Genomic DNA, 18,410 nt, shown 5'->3' on the forward strand with positions numbered 1-18,410 from the left:
AGAGAAGGGGATGACAGAGGATGATATGGTTGGATGGTATCACCGACTCAATGGACATGAGTTTCAGCAAGCTTTGGGTGATGGTGAAGTATAGGGAAGCCTGGTGAGCTGCAGTCCATGGGGCCACAAAGAGTCAGACAAGACTGAATGATATGGCACAGTTCAAAGTCTGGAAGAGAGACTTAGACATTTTCCAGGAAGAAAGGCTCAGACAGGTACACATGTATACATCTCTCTATGTGATTCTGATGTACAACCTTGGTTCAGTACCTCTCACCCTTTCCCCTGATTATTAACTGAAATTTAAATATCACAACAAGGAAGAATGTCAGGGTAAAAAATATTATTTAAGATTTTCTCATATAATGTAATGTCAAATGAAAGAATTTTCTTTTAGACATTGATAATCATACAAACTGTGATACAGAAATTCATGGGAATGGAATTCTATCACCTGGAATTTAACACATTTCATTATCTATAATCCCTGATTCTTGGAAAGTCTCTGCAATTTTGTAACTTCCATTCACTCTTTTGTCATACAGTAAGCAATATGTCTAGTTCAACCAGACATGGCTGTCTTTAAAATATTTGAACAACCATATCATGATTGTTTTTTTCAATTATTTAGTAAAACATTTTTGCTGGTTTTATCTGTCCCTAGTTGTTATTATTGTTGCTTTTTATCAGTCTTAATATCAGGCACTAAGAATTGCCTATAATTACACACTAGAATGCATCTTCAGGATTTGGTAAAGAAGTATAAATAAAATTTCTTATAAACATATTGGTACAAAAATTTTGCAAATTATAATTACTTACAAGGTACATTAAAAATACTTATGAACTGTCTTTTATTATTAAAGATGATGCTATAAATGTTACCATATTTCAGTTTTTCATTTCACTGCAGGTTTTACAATAAAGTGCAGATATTTGAAACACTGCTCTCTTTCTTAAATCAGTAATTGTGGATTTCACAGTCTCATTTTGTAAATTCTATTTAAAGAGATAAAAGAAGTTGAAAATCTTAAGTTGTTTTCTATAATACAAAGGTGTTGCAAATTATACCATTAACTTTTTTTAAGTTTCTTTTTAAATCAGTATAAGCAGTTTTCATCAACCTAAACAAATTTAAAGGAGGTATTCTGAAGATGATATATTTTCCAAAATGCACCAATGCAGAGGCCTGTCAGAAGAATAAGCTGAACGAAGTCTGTGATAGCACAGAAAAATATGCCAAAGCTATGTCTGGAGGCTGTAGAAGTCCACTTATATACTTAAAATTTCTATTTTGATGTGAAATTTCACATTTCAAAATTGCATATTCATAAGTGAAACACTACTAATTTTAAATATGCCTTGATTCCTCTTCTGAATAGTATGCACTATGAAGCAGAAAACATTTTTTTTTTTACACTGCTGTATTCTTTGTGCATAGGATAGTACATGGAAACATAAAAGCCCTCAATAAAAGATGCTGATGGTTGTTAAAAGAACTTGCGTACATGGTACAAGAAACATTAGCAATGGAAATTTCTGTTAGTTTAAAGATTATTTTACTGTTTACATTTTATTAAATGTAATTTTCAAGAACTCATATTTGCTTTAGAATGAAAAAATGAGGAAATACAAAAAGGTTAATATAATCTTCATATTTTATATAAATAAAAAATTAAGAATTTTTTGTAGAGATTTTCAAATAATGTGAAAAACTCACTCCATTATCCTTTGCCATCCATTAAAAGTGGTTTATATAAATAAATCATTTAAAACCATTCTAGAAGTTTCCTTAGGTCCAAAGATGTACCTACTCAAAAAATAATATCCTAGAGCATAAAATAATAATGAACACAATAGTAAAATTATCAATGTCTTTATGCTAAGAATTTAATTTGTTATAAAATTTAAAACATATTATTCAAGTGGTTGTATCAAAGAACTGTCTCTCTTTATGGTTTCTAGAAATCCCTTTTCTCTTGGTATTTTATTCTGCAAGAACATTTGAAGCATGGTACAGATCACAGTGCCTCAATTCATGGAGAAAAATGCTTGCCACTTTTCTACAATCAAATTAGAAACACTTTGGTACAACTATGACTTCTGCATATAAGTATAAAGATAACTGTTAAAGTGTACATTTATACTTTGTATTGTTTATTTTTAATCTTAAATGTGAGTTTATTTGAAGGAATAGAAAGCAATCTGGACTTAAAGAACTGAAGTTAACAGTGAATCAGTAAGTAGGGTTGTTTTCTTTGAAACAGAATAAAACAGTTTTCAAATAAGTGCAAAAGAACAGATAATCCTATTATTTTAATCACAAAGTTTGAGCTGATCTAAACACCGGCTATGATCAGCATTTCATATTTTACTTCAGCAAAATAAAAATAGGTTATTTTTGAAGTTAAATCACTATTTTTTTTCCTAATTTAATACAAATTTAAGTTTATTTTGGCCACATTTGCAGGCATGTGAGATCTTAGGTACTGACCAGAGATCAAACTCACACACACTGCATTGGAAGCCCAGAGTCTTAACTACCAGTCAGGGAAATTCCACTATATTTATTGAGTTTATTGACATCATTTTGAAGGATCATTTGGTGTCAAGGACTGAAATTAAATGAGTTTTTGCTACTAAGATTTGTGAACTTTCTACCTATTAATTAATAATGTAGTATATTTATTTACTAGAGGGAAGTGATTGACCTCACAAATAGAAATATCTCCCCAAGGCAGGGATCAAACCCAGGTCTCCCAAATTGCAGGCAGATACTTTACCAGCTGAGCCACAAGGGAAGCCCAAGAATACTAGAGTGGGTAGCCTATCCCTTCTCCAGCAGATCTTCCTAACCCAGGAATAGAACTGGGGTCTCCTGCATTGCAGGCGGATTCTTTACCAACTGAGCTATAAGGCAAGCAAATTAAAAGAGTTTTTGTTACTAAGATTTGTGAACATTCTACCCATTAATTAACAATGTAGCATATTTATTTACTGTAGGGAAGTGCTTGACCTCACAAATAGAAGAAAGGCAAATAGGGTTTGTTCTCAAAATTTCATAGCCAAACTTTGTATCAGATTAAATTGATGCAAGTTTGAAATAAGTATTTTAAAACTATGGTGTGTGTACCAGTGAAGGTGTACATGCTAAGTACGAAATAGCATGTTCAAAAAATGTTCGATACAGGATACAGGATGCTTGGGGCTGGTGCACAGGGATGATCCAGAGAGATGATATGGGGTGGGAGGTGGGAGGGGGGTTCAGAATTGGGAACTCATGTACACCCGTGGCTGATTCATGTCAATGTATGGCAAAACCAATACAGTATTGTAAAGTAAAATATAAAATAAAATAAAATAAGCAGAGACATTCCTTTGCCAACAAAGTTCTGTCTAGTCAAGGCTATGGTTTTTCCAGTGGTCATGTGTGGATGTGAGAGTTGGACTATGAAGAAGGCTGAGCGCCAAAGAATTGATGCTTTGAACTGTGGTGTTGGAGAAGACTCTTGAGAGTCGATTGGACTGTAAGGAGTTCCAACCAGTCCATTCTGAAGGAGATCAGCCTTGGGTGTTCTTTGGAAGGAATGATGCTAAAGCTGAAGCTCCAGTACTTTGGCCACCTCATGCGAAGAGTTGACTCATTGGAAAAGACTCCAATGCTGGGAGGGATTGGGGGCAGGAGGAGAAGGGGACAACGGAGAATGAGATGGCTGGATGGCATCACCGACTAGATGGACATGAATTTGAGTGAACTCCAGGAGTTGGTGATGGACAGGGAGGCCTGGCGTGCTGCAATTCATGGGGTCGCAAAGAGTTAGACATGACTGAGTGACTGAACTGAACTGAATGCACAAAGAAAATATGAAAGAGTTAAGAGTTAAATGACAACCAGGATTTTGTGAATTTAAATTATTTTCATTTTCATAGTACAAGGTAGAGGAATTGAAATTGCAATAAGGTATTTTATGGATTCAGTGTTTACCAGAAGTTTGTATGTAGGAAAATTTAACAATTTAAAATTTTGTCTTAACGAGAAACTTCTTTAATATTAAAAGTAGACATTTTTCTCTTATGAATTTATTTTTAGGTTGACTGTGATAGTTGTCTTTTCAAAAATAAATCATTCTTGCATTTCTACAAGTTACTTGATGAAATGGAGATCAATATGAGATTTAATTATATATAAAACACTGCAAACACAATGCTTTTGAAAATCACTGTATATTAAATTGCTGTTACCTTATCACCTTCAGAAAAAGTAATGCCATCCACTGCTCTTTTCCAGGTGATTGCTGGAATAGGCTCCCCTTCTGCTTCACATATCAGTGTGACTTGACCATTCTCATATGTAGTCTCATTTTTAAGCTGTATTATGTGAGGCTGTACTGTAAAAAATATATACATTACTCAATCTGTATTAAAAGAAAATATTATTATTCATAGTGGGCATTTGAGTACACAATAGCACAGTATTAAATTGTTAACTTTGCAGTTGTTATAGTGCCATGCTTGCTTTATAAGAGTGCCAGGAGAATTGCAAATTATAGGAGAAATAGCTTTGAAAATAATGTTCATAGATTACAATTATAAAAATAATTTGAAGTGGTTTAGAAACCAATAGGCAAAAAGAATTCTTTCCAAGATTTTGCTAATTAAAGATATTTAATTTTTTCCTCTTAAAGCTACAAAATTAAAATGTCCTCTTAAAACCACAAATGTACTATGTATGTGTGTCTGTGTATGACATTTGCTTTTGTAGTGATTATCTCTTAAACTTTCAAAACAATATCACAAAATGGGGGGAAATAGTGACTGTACCCTGAATATATAGTAAGTATAACTATGTACAATACTTAAAAACTTAACAAGTAAACATATATACATACTATTTATATTTATTATTATGGTTGATTTATTTTGCCCCTAGATTGCCTTAATATTATTAGACATAATAGATAATTATTTCTTTATAGTTATTACAGCTATAAAACCAAACCCTCATGTTTACTAATGTCAATTATATTAATATTAAAAACATGTCCCTTAACAAATTTACATATGCCAAAGAGCTTTAAAATTTTAAACTCTGTATTGTCAGTATTTCTTAGGCTTTTATTTGTTTGAACATTAAAGTGATAAAAGCACATGTTACTTCAGAGCAAGTAACAGGTTTTTTTTAATCATTAAGTGTAATCAATTATGAAATATATGTATGTTATTCTTAATCTTAGAAAATTAAATTCTTGATATCAGAAACAGGACATATATAATTTTTTAAATTCAATGTTTATTTCATTTACTTTAATGGTTTTAGCTTTATTTCCATTATATATGAATGATTTTGTATCAAACACAATATGAATCTGTTCACTGTTACTATGCAAAGTAATTACAACAGTCAAGTAGCATATCATTTTTCCTTCATTATTTTCTATTTAAAAGGTAAAAAAAAATATTAGAAGCCTTTTGCCTTTGTTCTTACTCAATGTCACTTAAATTTTAATAATTTACTAAACAGTATTTCATATAAGCTCATTGAGATCGATTAAGATTATCCTTTGAAATTATCTCAAGGTCTATCATTTCTAATTATTAATTTAGTTTATACTAAGTCACATTTAGCATTGTATATTTTAAAAAGAACATTTTCTTAAGTGGGAAATACTACTTGAATAAATTATATGCTTTCTATAATTTTAATAATTATTAGAAATAACGTACTCTTTATTCTATGTGAACAATTTTCTCCTTGTTCATAGCTTTGCTGATTTCTCATTATTAAAGATATTTGTGTAATCACATCTAAGCATGACCCTTCTGAGCAACTTTCCAACATCATGATCTCCAAAATAACAGCCCTTTTTAGATTGATCTAGTTTCACATTCTTCTTAGAACATCTTATCATTCTAATTTTACTTTAATATATTTTGGTATATTCTTTACTGTCTGTCCTACTTAACTAGAATATAGGCTTTATGAAAATCTCCCTGGTACAGTAAATATTTCTATTACAGCTATTCAAGGACCAACTGGCCAAGGGTATGTCCACAGGTGTACACCATTCATTTTTTGGTCTAAACAGTATTGCTGCATCTGTCAAATGCAAAAACTGGTCCCTTCTACTCTTCAAAGTATTCCTTCCTTCCTGCCCCTCTCATTGTTCAGAAAGTGTTGTGATAACAACATTGCTAAAAATGGAGAAAACACACTAAATATCAGTAATGCATATAAATCTTCGTGTTTGTGTTTTAAAGAGAATAATCATATTCTAAATATCCACCACCAAAATCTTTTCCTTGTACAAATATAATAGAAGCTAAATCAATAATTAAAAATAAATACATTGATTTTTGTACTTTCTATAAGTTCCATAAAGAAAGGAATATGGCTCTAATGTGGAAGATATTTATATTGCATGTCCTTTTAATAAAATGAAAAGGGAATATTTAATCATGGTTACAGGTCAATATTCCTAATTACAGCCTTTTGAATGAACTCTCGAAGTATATTAAAAGTAAAACTGATCCCAACATGTGTCATTTAAACATTTATGAAGAACAACCCACAGATAAAATAGATTTTGTTATGTACAATTTTAATGAATTTTCTTCCAGCCTCTACTATGAGTTCATCAAATATTTTATAAAAATTTACATTGTAATCTCATATAATTCTTAAATAAATCTATCTGGTAGCTGCAATTTTAAAATATATTTTAGAGGAGAAAAAACTAAGACATAGGTTTAGAAATTAATTTAATTATAAGTAGCTCATATAAGCGACAGAGACTTTCACAGTTTGTCTCAGACCTTCCTCTAGAGATTACAGGTTTAACTACTGTGCTATAATACTTACCAAAGACTTGGAGAAGCACCTGTTTTTCATCTTCTCCTGCCTTATTTGTAGCCTTGCAGACATAAGGGCCCCCATCACTATTGATTATGTTCCTGACAGTGAGTTCTGTATTGCTTCCTCTCAATGAGTACTTTTCATTTTCTTCAATGAACTTTCCATTCCTAAAGAAGAAAACAGAGGTTGATCTTCATAAATTTGAGTTCATTTTTCAGGAGCAGGTCACACTTAGCATTTTGATCTATAATGGTCAATCACTTCACGGCTACTGTCATTGATACATAAAGCTATATTCCAATTAAACTTATACATTTATTAGCTCAAGAAAATTTAATGCATAAGTAGTAACATTATACTTGAAAGTTGCTTTGACTTTAGAGTCAAGAATAACATTTGAGTTGTGTTGAAGTCTTGACACGCATCTTGGGCAAAAAGCACTCTCTTTCATTTCATACTTGATTAATAGCAAAAATAAAAATAAAAAAGCTTTATTCTGGTTAGTCAACACTTATCTATGACGTATATTTATTTACTATGTTACAGGGACACAATAGACTTCCCCAGTGGCTCAGGGGTAAAGAATCTGCTTTCAGTGCAGGAGATGCACGCTCGATCCCTGCATTGGGAAGATCCCCAGGAGAAGGAAATGACAATAAACTTTCACTCCACTATTCTTGTCTGGGATATCCCATGAACAGAGGAGACTGGTGGGCTACAGTCCAAGGGGTTGCAAAGCAATCAGACATGACTTAGTGACGAACCAACAACAAGTATAAAAATTTAGGATCTCCCTTTAGGTGTTACTTCCTTGGTGGCTCAGACGATAAGTAATCTGCCTGCAATGCAGGAGACCTGGGCTCAAATCCCTGAGTTGGGAAGATCTCCTGGAGAAGGAAAGGCTACCCACTCCAGTATTCTTGTCTAGAGAATCCCATGAACGGAGGAGCCTGGCAAGTTACAGTCCATTGCATCACAAAGAGTCGGGCATGACAGCAACTTCACTTTAGGAGTAGGGAGATTTACCTGTCCATATGAGTTTAAACTAAAAAGGAAATGTATAAAAGGATTATTAAAATATTTCCTAGAAAGAAACAATATTTTTCTGATATTCTAAATGATCTTTTCAGTGAATTCTAGTTCTGCTTTCTAGAAAGTACTGCCATATATCTTAATCTTTATTTTCTATGATGCAAAAACATCAATTTTTCCAGTTTTTATTGACATGTCTAAATATACCGCAAAATCTGCAAAATATTCACAAGTGGTGTACAACATTGGGCAAATACTAAATGGCAAATGTATACAGTGCTCTGCAATTTTATGCTTTTTCATAATTTCAGTAATCAAACATTTTCAAGCATGAATAATGACAATATTTCAGCATTTTTGTCTAGAATTTTACGTACAGATAGCACTTTCACCCCAATTCTTAATCTAGTCAATAAAGAAGCATTCATTTGTATCATCATCATTTAGAAGTTTTAGCAATTTGTGGCTTAAGACTCACTTTCTTTCTCTTATCAACCTGGATAAATACAATTAGCCCGTACATGTGCACTCTCCCTCCCATTCTCATTCACAGATGAGAGAAGTAAACATTTAAGTATGATTTCCCCACCCCTCAATCCACAGATGAAAAGGCTTAGGTTTACACAGTATTATAAACAGCACGTTAACTGAATTCTAGTGTTTTTATGATAAAGGGATTTTTCTCTACTTTATGTGAAATACTGTTCTAAAGGTTTGAAATATAGCAGATGAGTGGGACAAAGCCACTTATCTTGAAGAATTCATAATCTGACTGGCAGTAATAGAGGGTAATACAGATCCCATTAGTGCATTTATTCATAACTTTGTGTGTGTGCTGGGAGGTGTGAGGGACTTATTATAATAGAAGAAAAAGAAAAAGATGATGGCTGGAATACTCTGGGAATTTTCTAGGGGAAAATTCCATGATCCAGGCTTTGACATGAATGGGTAGGTCTTAAAGAATTTAAAGCAGTCAATTTGTAAAGATTAGGGCTCTCAGGGCCAGTGCACTGGGATAACTCTGAGGAATGGGATGGGCAGGGAGGTGGGAGGGGGGTTCAGGATGGGGGACACATGTACACCCATGGCTGACTCATGTCAATGTATGGCAAAAATCACTACAATATTATAAAGTAATTAGCCTCCAATTAAAATAAATTAATTAATTTTTAAAAAGAGATCATATTTCCTTAAAGAGTTCAATCTAAAAATATCATTAAAGAATAATAATTCAGGTAATGATTCTAATTGTGTCTCTCCCAATAAACCTATTATATAGAAAGTAGTCATTTTTATCCAAAGTGCATTTCTGTAAAATGTCTATGTCTGGAAAAAAACAAACAAACAAACTCCCAGTGGATTCTGAAAGATTATTTCATGGGCACATCCTCTGAAACTCTGACTGCTTCTCAAAATGCCACTTTTTCAGGCAAAAGAAAGAAGGGGTAAAGATTAGGGGCTAAATGGCAGTGATAAAGAAGGGAGAATCATTCTACTTTTGACTGTAATGGAGTAACAAGAACCATAGTTACCCCCTCATTATAAACAACATGAACATTTGACACAGAGGTTAAATAACATTTTCAGCCTTGGTCAACAGGTAGCATATAACAGTGACCTCTGAAGACCACCAGAACTTACTACCTGAAGACAGTTTCTAAGAAAGAGGCTGTTCAGAGAAGAGGAACCCAAACAGAGCCAGACAGGGTCTCTGAAGTGTAGTGGAAGAGAGAGTTCTCAGCTGGGGGAAGTTAAAGTGACTAGAATTTACAGGTTTTTAAAAAAAAAAAAAAGAAGAAAAATGTGAGAAGAAGGCACAAGAGAGAAGTGAAGAATTTGTAGAGGTTTCCCAATCAATCTTCTTAAAAAATTTTATTGGAATGTAGTTGATTTACAATGTCGTGCTACAGTGTATGCAAGTAAGGCTTCCACAGACTAAGGTAAGAACCACTGGAATAAATAAAGCACAGTAATACCAGGAAGAATTTGCATTCCTACCATCCAGAGTAGAAAGACCTCCTAAAACACAAGGTATTAAATTGCCTCCTTACAAGAATATTGCTTTAGTAATGAAGCCAAATTAATCTTATACTGAAAGGTTGTATCCACCTAAAAGAACTTAAAGCAAATCTCAAGAAGATCAACTTCTCCCAAGTCACTTAACTCCAACCAAAGCTAAAGTAAAAAAAAAAAAAAAAAAAAAAAAACAGAAAAGGAAATATCCAGCACTTGAAAACATAAAGCTCTCTACCTGTCACCCGATAAAAATTGACAGGATAGTAAATAGGTAAGAAAATATGACCTATAATAAGTAAAAAAGAAAAAAAAATCAACAAGTATAAAACATTCAGAAAAGACACAGATGATACAATTAGTAGACAAGATCATTTAAATAGCTTTTAAATACATTCTATATACTGAAGGAAGTCATATATGAGCACGGTAAGAGAGGAATGGAAAACAAACAAAAAAGGTCTCCAGCAAACTTACAGACATAAAAAGTAGAATGATGAAAAACAATCTGGTGGGATTAAGAGCATATTAGACATTACAAGAGGGTTCATTCTAAGGATTGCAAGGTTGTTTTAATATTTGAAAATCCATGGAATACACCAATTAGAACACCTAACAATAAAAATCCATATGGTATTCTCAGAAGAAGAAACATTGGAGTGGAAATGAAGAAAGTGATATTTAGAGTTTCTATTTTTATTTCCACTTTGGTTTTTATGTCGCCAAGTGCTTCCGGTTCTCTTTGTAAAAAATTTTATTTTTCTTCAATCAGTTCAGTTCAGTTCAGGCGCTCAGTTGTGTCTGACTCTTTGTGACCCCATGAATTGCAGCACACCAGGCCTCCCTGTCCATCAACAACTTCAATGCTTGATCTTAAATTACCTTCTTTACTGACTTCACTCACACTTCTTGGAAATAGTATCACTATGCAATAGGCAGTCTGGATTTTTCTCTCTGTGCTGCTGCCCTAAGGCTTTTTAGAATTTTTTTCACAAAAACAACATGTATGTGAAAGTGTTAGTCACTCAGTCATGTCCAACTCTTTGCAACCCCATGGACTGTAGCCCTCCAGGCTCTTCTGTCCATGGGATAAGGATACTGGATTGGGTTGCCATGCCCTCCTCCAGGGGATCTTCCCAACACGGGGATCGAACCCATGTCTCTTGTGGCTCCTACATTCCAGGTGGATTCCTTACTGTTGAACTACCAGGGAAGCCCAAACATTTCTATATACACAGATAAATATGTTACAGTAAAAACTTTCCTCTGATACCAATTTTACCTCCTTTAAGAATACTACCATATATTCCAATTCTCCCACTGTATAATATATATCCAGCAATTAGAATATTTATTTTATTCGATTCAAATGTTGAGACTAATACCATATGAAAAAAAATGGAGATGCAAAACTATGGAGTTGTTATTCAATTATAGTAGCTTCTGATTCATTCTAGACTGCATAATTATTATATTTTCACATACATATGAGAATTTTGAACTAATGTTAAACTTAAGAAAAAAATCTAAACCAAAAGGCAGTCTCTCCAGAAAGATAAAATGATGAGAATAAGATTCTAAAATGATATTTGTTCATTGTAATGAAGGATCCGAGAGCTTTTCCTTGCTGTGGTTAGATCTAATATTGACTGTTAAAAAATTAGAAACCAGAAGTCTCTGAGAAACATGATAATTATCTGGGGTGAATATATTAACATTTGATGTAGAATCACTTTAAAAATATCAACAGTGTGTCAGAAAGGAATATTGTCTGCAAAGAAAATCTAAAAACACCTGTCTGAAGAAATATCTTGTTTATTGCTATCTACTATTTTAAATGGTTAAATAAAGATTTGAAACCTGAAGATAATATCAGTAAATGCTCAGAAAGTAATGAAAAATAGTTTTGAATTTCAATTATTCTCCTTAAAATCTTTTTTTTAAATCTATTCCTTCTTATGGGCACTTTTGTCAACTTGAATATATTTTTCTAATTATTTTCTTGAAGCTATTCTATAGTATATGATTTATAACATGATATTTATAGATTTGCTTCAGTAGTGACCTTAATTAATAGCTAATACATGTTTAAAAGACTCCATTTTTAAACTTTCATTGTCTCCATTTTAACAGTGTGAGTCACAACCTAAAAGAATGGAATATTTTCATATCTGTTCAATGTTAACTGAAATCAAATAGAATTTAAAAATTCAGAAAATATATAAAAGTGAATTGTAAAACAACAGATTTAGAAAAGATAATTTATTGATTTGAACTTATTTACATAACATTAAATTTATTATAATTTAGCTCTAGAAAATTACATTTATCTGTCATAATATGGTATGCAAACAAAACATACAATTATGTTTGTGTGGGTTAATCACTCAGTTGTGTCTGACTCTTTGCAATCGCATGGACTGTTGTCCACCAGGCTCCTCTGTCCATGGGATTCTCCAGGCAAGAGTACTAGAGTTGGTAATCATTCCCTTCTTCAGGGATCTTCCCGACCCAGGGATCGAACCCAGGTCTTCCACATTGCAGGCCGACTCTTTACTGTCTGAGCTACCAGGGGCATACAACAGTGGCATCTTACTAGATTTCCCACTTCTTGGTACTCTCTAGTAGTAACAGTAAAATGGCAGAATCAGTTACAGGGCTCCTGGATTCATTTTAGGCAGAAACATGCCTGTTAGATAGACTGACCAGAGCTATGAATGCAGCCTTTGACTTGTATTAAATCACTTTGTTTCACTCTTCAACAATTTAACCAACTGAACTAGAAACAAAAGCCTCATCATTTTTTAAATGAAATTCAAAAATAATGGTTTCCTTCCAGACAAAACAATAAGATTCTAAGTATTTTCGTGGAAGCCTGACCATGGACACAAGGCAGGGGAGTGTGGGTACATAACCTACCTGTACCAGGAGATGGTAGGCTCAGGAGAGCCTGAGGCCCTGCAGGAAAATGTCATTTCTTCTCCTCTCTCCGCTGTGGCGTTAAAGGATTTCTGAGGCATTGTGATCACTGGTGGCACTGAAAAACAGATGAAGGTACATTAAATAGAGATGAAAAATAGTTTACCAACATCATTGAGACTGTTTCACCATTGCCTTTTTTTTAAAGCTAAGCTTTAAAATTTGATATCTCACCTCTGCACTTAAATCAAGAGAACTGACTTGACTGCATAGAAAAATGACTTTAAAATCACTAACCTGCCTTCTAATGTACAATAATTAGATAATTCATTGTAATGCTGTTTTACTATTTTTAATCTATCAAATGAGACTAAAAATAAATTAGACATTTTAGAAAAAAAATAAATATATGTATTTATATATACACATGCTTTTATGAATTATTACTTACAAAAAGACAGACAATACCACCCTGGCTTACATCAATACTGTAATCTACTTGGAGCATAAATGGATTTCCTATTTGGGTTCTCATTGGTGTATGTAATTCTATAAGCAATCATTCACAGCTTCAAGACAGGGCTTTCAAATTAAGTGTCAAACCATAATGTTCCCTCTGATTAACCACACTTAATTTCTTTAAACAACTATAGAACATTTTATGAAGAGAGACTGCTTAATCCATAGAGAGTATGAAATAGATTTTCATGAACAATTCAATTTTAAAATTAAGCTTCCCCAATTTCTAACTAATTACATTGCAAAAACTGTATATGTTGCACATTTTGAACATGTTGAACCTGTTACTGAAATGCATTGTTTGAAGTAAACAAATCAATGCCATCCATAACAGAAGCTAAGTTTCAAAGTAAAACATAAATTTTTATTTAATGTACACTTTTATGATTTTCAATTGAATATGGTGAAACATTTCTAAAATTAATTATTTAATATGCTTGATTTTTACTATCCAAACACCCTGATCAGACAGGCATTTAGATGTGTGATGATAATTACATATTTCTACAATAGCATTCAGGTCATCATTGATGCTACATTATTACAACTGATGACAGGGATAGGAACTGTTACATATCTTAGTAATTATGCACATTAAATCAAATTTCTGTCTTTATGAATTTAAATACAAGGTACATGACCTGACATGCTGTCTGTAAACTAACGTAAAAATTACTAGCATTAAAATAAGATGGATATTTTTTTCAGATGTTAACTCTGCATTTTAAGTCATTGAGATTTAACTTTTTGTATCCTGTTTTCTTCTCTTATAATTATGGGAGAAAACAGTTTAATCAACATTAAATGCTTTTCCTTTTGTTATTTATAAATGTAACAGCAAGGACACTATATTTTTATTGTACCAATAAAGATTTTTAGCCCTTAAAGAATTATGATGAAAATGAACTATTTAACACAAATTCTCTCTATAGGAAAGTATGTAGATAGAAACATTTTCAAATGGAGAATCATATTTTAGTTCTTATCCAGTTACTGTTACTAATCTAAATAAGGTATTCTTTATCATAACCTTCTTATCTATAAAGTCAACTGTATATGCTGAATGATCTCTCAGAATTAACAAATCTTAAACTCTGTGTTTTATGATAGAGTAGCTTCATTAATGATATATGTGTTCTTATTTGTAGTGCAGATTAGCAGAAAAATATTAACATTGCATATTTAGATATTTTGAGGTACTCTGAAGAATAATTCTAGAACTATTTGGAAGGAAAACATGCAATAAAATCTGCAGAGGTTTTTACTAGCTCAGATGCCAAGATATTCCAGCAGTTTGTTAGCTCCTGTTTAGACTGTACAGCATTTTTATGTATATTAACTTATGCTTCTGAATTCACTGTTGAGCTGGATTAAGTACTTTTAAAAGAGAAAACAAGTATATTTCATATGAATTTATGTTTTTCTTGCAAGGTCAGCACCTACACTATTTTAACTTTTTTAAAATGTCTTTTTTGGTATAGGGCTACATATGAAAAATTCAGTTTTAATAACTTTACCAAGATTTATATTCTGTATCTGTTAAGTACCTGGAGAAGGGCATGGCAACCCACTCCAGTATTCAGGTCTGGAGAATTCCATGGACAGAGGAGCTGGGCAGGCCCTGTTCTTGGGGTTGCAAAGAGTCAGACACAACTAGGTGACAAACACAAACATGCATCCATTAAGTAGTCAATTATTCCTAAGTTTCTCCTTTCATACTTTAGCTTCAAGAAACATTGGAATGTGTAGAGAAATAACTCTATAACTTATGTGCATGTAGACTTTGATTCACCTTAACATTACAGTTTTCCTCATTGGCTACTTATGTATCAAAGATATCATTAATTTGATATCTCAATTCCCCTTCATCAACAGAAGAATCTAGCTAGTCTAGTCCACTCTTCTTCTGTGTCTTGCAGTCTTTGTCTCCAAGCACTTTCCCTCAAGTACTTTTGGAAGATAACGGATATGGTATTAACTGTGAAATACTTGTATAGTCCTAGTTAACCAATACAATAATTCCTCCAACTTTATTCAGGATAAGGATAACAAACCTCACTCTCTACCATTGTCAGGATACCAACTCTTTTCTAACTTATTATTTGGATATGTCCTAAATATATATTAAAAATATATTCATAGGTACATGCTCCATCTGGCAGAGGACTAGTATCTTAAGACTCAGTCTTTTATAAATTACTTTTTCTTGTTTATAATTTTTAAGGTTCTGTGACTTAGACACTCACACAAGAGAGTACTTGGGGAAGACAGCAGAGGAGGAAGCAATAGGCATCTGTCTGCACATCTACACAGCTGCAGGATCTTTCTGGTGTAACTATCTGGGAACTGCCAAGTCTACATATGCTTGCAACTTCTAGACAAAGACATGGAAGGTAATTCTTGGTTCAGTTCAGGTTAGTTCAGTCGCTCAGTCATGTCCAACTCTTTGCGACCCCATGAATCGCAGCACACCAGGCCTCCCTGTCCATCAACAACTCCCTGAGTTCACTCAAACTCATGTTCATCGAGTTGGTGATGTCATCCAGCCATCTCATCCTCCCCAATCCCTCCCAACATCAGAGTCTTTACCAATGAGTCAACCCTTCGCATGAGGTGGCCAAAGTACTGGAGTTTCAGCTTTAGCATCAGTCCTTCCAAAGAAATCCCAGGGCTGATCTCCTTTAGAATGGATTGGTTGGATCTCCTTGCAGTCCAAGGGGACTCTCAAGAGTCTTCAACACCACAGTTCAAAAGCATCAATTCTTCGGCACTCAGCTTTCTTCACAATCCAACTCTCACATCCATACATAACCACAGGAAAAACCATAGCCTTGACTAGACAGACCTTTGTGTTGGCAAAGTAATGTCTCTGCTTTTAAATATGCTATCTAGATTGGTCATAACTTTTCTTCCAAGGAGTAAGCGTCTTTTAATTTCATGGCTGCAATCACCATCTGCAGTGATTTTGGGGCCCAAAAAAAATAAAGTCGGACACTGTTTCCACTGTTTCCCCATCTATTTCCCATGAAGTGATGGGACCAGATGCCATGATCTTCATTTTCTGAATGTTGAGCTTTAAGCCAACTTTTTCTCTCTCCTCTTTCACTTTCATCAAGAGGCTTTTTAGCTCCTCTTCACTTTCTGCCATAAGGGTGTCATCTGCATATCTGAGGTTATTGATATTTCTCCCGGCAACCTTGATTCCAACTTATGCTTCTTCCAGTCCAGTGTTTCTCATGATGTACTCTGCATATAAGTTAAATAAGCAGAGTGACAATATATAGCCTTGACGTACTCCTTTTCCTATTTGGAACCAGTCTTTTGTTCCATGTCCAGTTCTAACTGTTGCTTCCTGGTTTCTCAAGAGGCAGATCAGGTGGTCTGGTATTCCCATCTCTTGAAGAATCTTCCACAGTTTATTGTGATCCACACAGTCACCACTGATCAATTTCTGTTGTACATGCACAGAAGCAGCTACCTATCACCCTTCCCATCTGAGGCAGGCAGCTGTACACACATTTCTGGCATAAGTTGCACATAAAAAGCCAGGATAGGAAAAAAAGAAAATCAAGGATCTGTGCACTAATCCCTGACTGAGGCTTTTGATCACAGAGGTGAAGATAATAAAGAGGCAGTGGCCATTGTTGTTAAACATCCCACATCGGTTGTGAAATCCTGGGATTAATTAACTGGCATCCTTTAATTCTTCCCTTTTCTTTTCTTTTTTTAAAAAATCCCTTTGCAGTGGGTGCTAATTCACCTCATTTCAGTTCAGTTCAGTCACTTAGTCATGTCCAACTCTTTGTGACACCATGAACCGCAGCACACCAGGCCTCCCTGTCCATCACCAACTCCTGGAGTTTACCCAAACTCATGTCCATTAAATCGGTGATTCCATTCAACCATCTCATCTTCTGTTGTCCCCTTCTGTTCCTGTCCTCAAACTTTCCCAGCATCAGGGTCTTTTCAGATGAGTCAGCCCTTCGCATGAGGTGGCCAAAGTACTGGAGTTTCAGCTTCAACATCAGTCCTTCCACTGAACACCAAGGACTGATCTCTCCTTTAGGATGGACTGGTAAGATCTTGCAGTCCAAGGGACTCTCAAGAATCTTCCCCAGCACCACAGTTCAAAAGCATCAATTCTTCGGCACTCAGCTTTCTTTATAGTCCAACTCACATCCATACATGACTACTGGAAAAACCATAGCCTTGACTAGACAGACCTTTGTTGACAAAGTAATTTTTCTGCTTTTTAATATGCTGTCCAAGTTGGTCATATGCAACTCTTTGTTACACTATTGACAGTAGCCCTCCAGGCTCCACAGTCTATGAGATTCTCCAAGCAAAAATACTAGAGTGGATTGTCGTGCCCTTCTCCAGGGGATCTTCCCATGTCTCTTATGCTTCTGGCATTGGCAGGCAGGTTCTTTACCACAAGCAGCACTTGGCCAGATAGTAAAGACTGGGACAATCAAAAACAACTCCATATAATGGACATATTAGAAAGTGACCATGCATGTTGGTGGCTTAGATGGTAAAAAATCTGCTTGCAATGCAGGAGACCCATGTTCAATCCCTGGGTTGGGAAGATCCCCTGGAAAAGGAAATGGCAACCCACTCCAGTATTCTTGCCTGGAGAATTCCAAGGACAGAGAAGCCTGGAGGGCTATAATCCATTGGGTCATAAAGAGTTGGACACGAATGAGTAAGTAACACTTTCAAGCATGTTCCGGGAAAGGTGCAGGTTTAGAAAATACCAGAGGTTACCTTAAATTTATCTCAGTTTGATCTTTGTTTGATCAGGGACACACTTTGATAATAATAACAATGAAGAAATCAGTCACAGTAAGCCCTGTGATTGAGAAAGAATCTGATTTCCATGTGCTGTGTTAAGTCACTTCAGTCATGTCTGACTCTTTGTGACTCAATGGATTGTAGCTTGCCAGTCTTCTCTGTCCATGAGATTCTTCAGGCAAGAGTACAGGAGTGGTTTGCCATGCCCTTCTCCAGGGGACCTTCCCAGACCATAGATTGAATCCACATCTCTTACATTGCCTGTGTTGGCAGGCAGGTT

At 34.4% G+C, this 18,410-nt stretch overlaps 1 protein-coding gene across 1 annotated transcript in view; it reads right to left on the reverse strand.

Moving 5' to 3' along the window:
• Window positions 1–18,410, reverse strand: part of NCAM2 (neural cell adhesion molecule 2) — a 246,380-nt gene that overhangs the window by 172,531 nt on the left and 55,439 nt on the right. Inside the window, exons 6-8 of the mRNA XM_052644625.1 lie at window positions 12,818–12,935; window positions 6,860–7,020; window positions 4,243–4,388 (exon numbers count right to left, since the gene is read on the reverse strand). Of these exons, the coding sequence (XP_052500585.1) occupies window positions 4,243–4,388; window positions 6,860–7,020; window positions 12,818–12,935 (425 nt within the window). The remainder of the gene's footprint in view (window positions 1–4,242; window positions 4,389–6,859; window positions 7,021–12,817; window positions 12,936–18,410) is intronic.

The sequence above is a fragment of the Budorcas taxicolor genome, chromosome 1 (genome assembly GCF_023091745.1).
Source record: "Budorcas taxicolor isolate Tak-1 chromosome 1, Takin1.1, whole genome shotgun sequence".
Classification (NCBI taxonomy): domain Eukaryota; kingdom Metazoa; phylum Chordata; class Mammalia; order Artiodactyla; family Bovidae; genus Budorcas; species Budorcas taxicolor.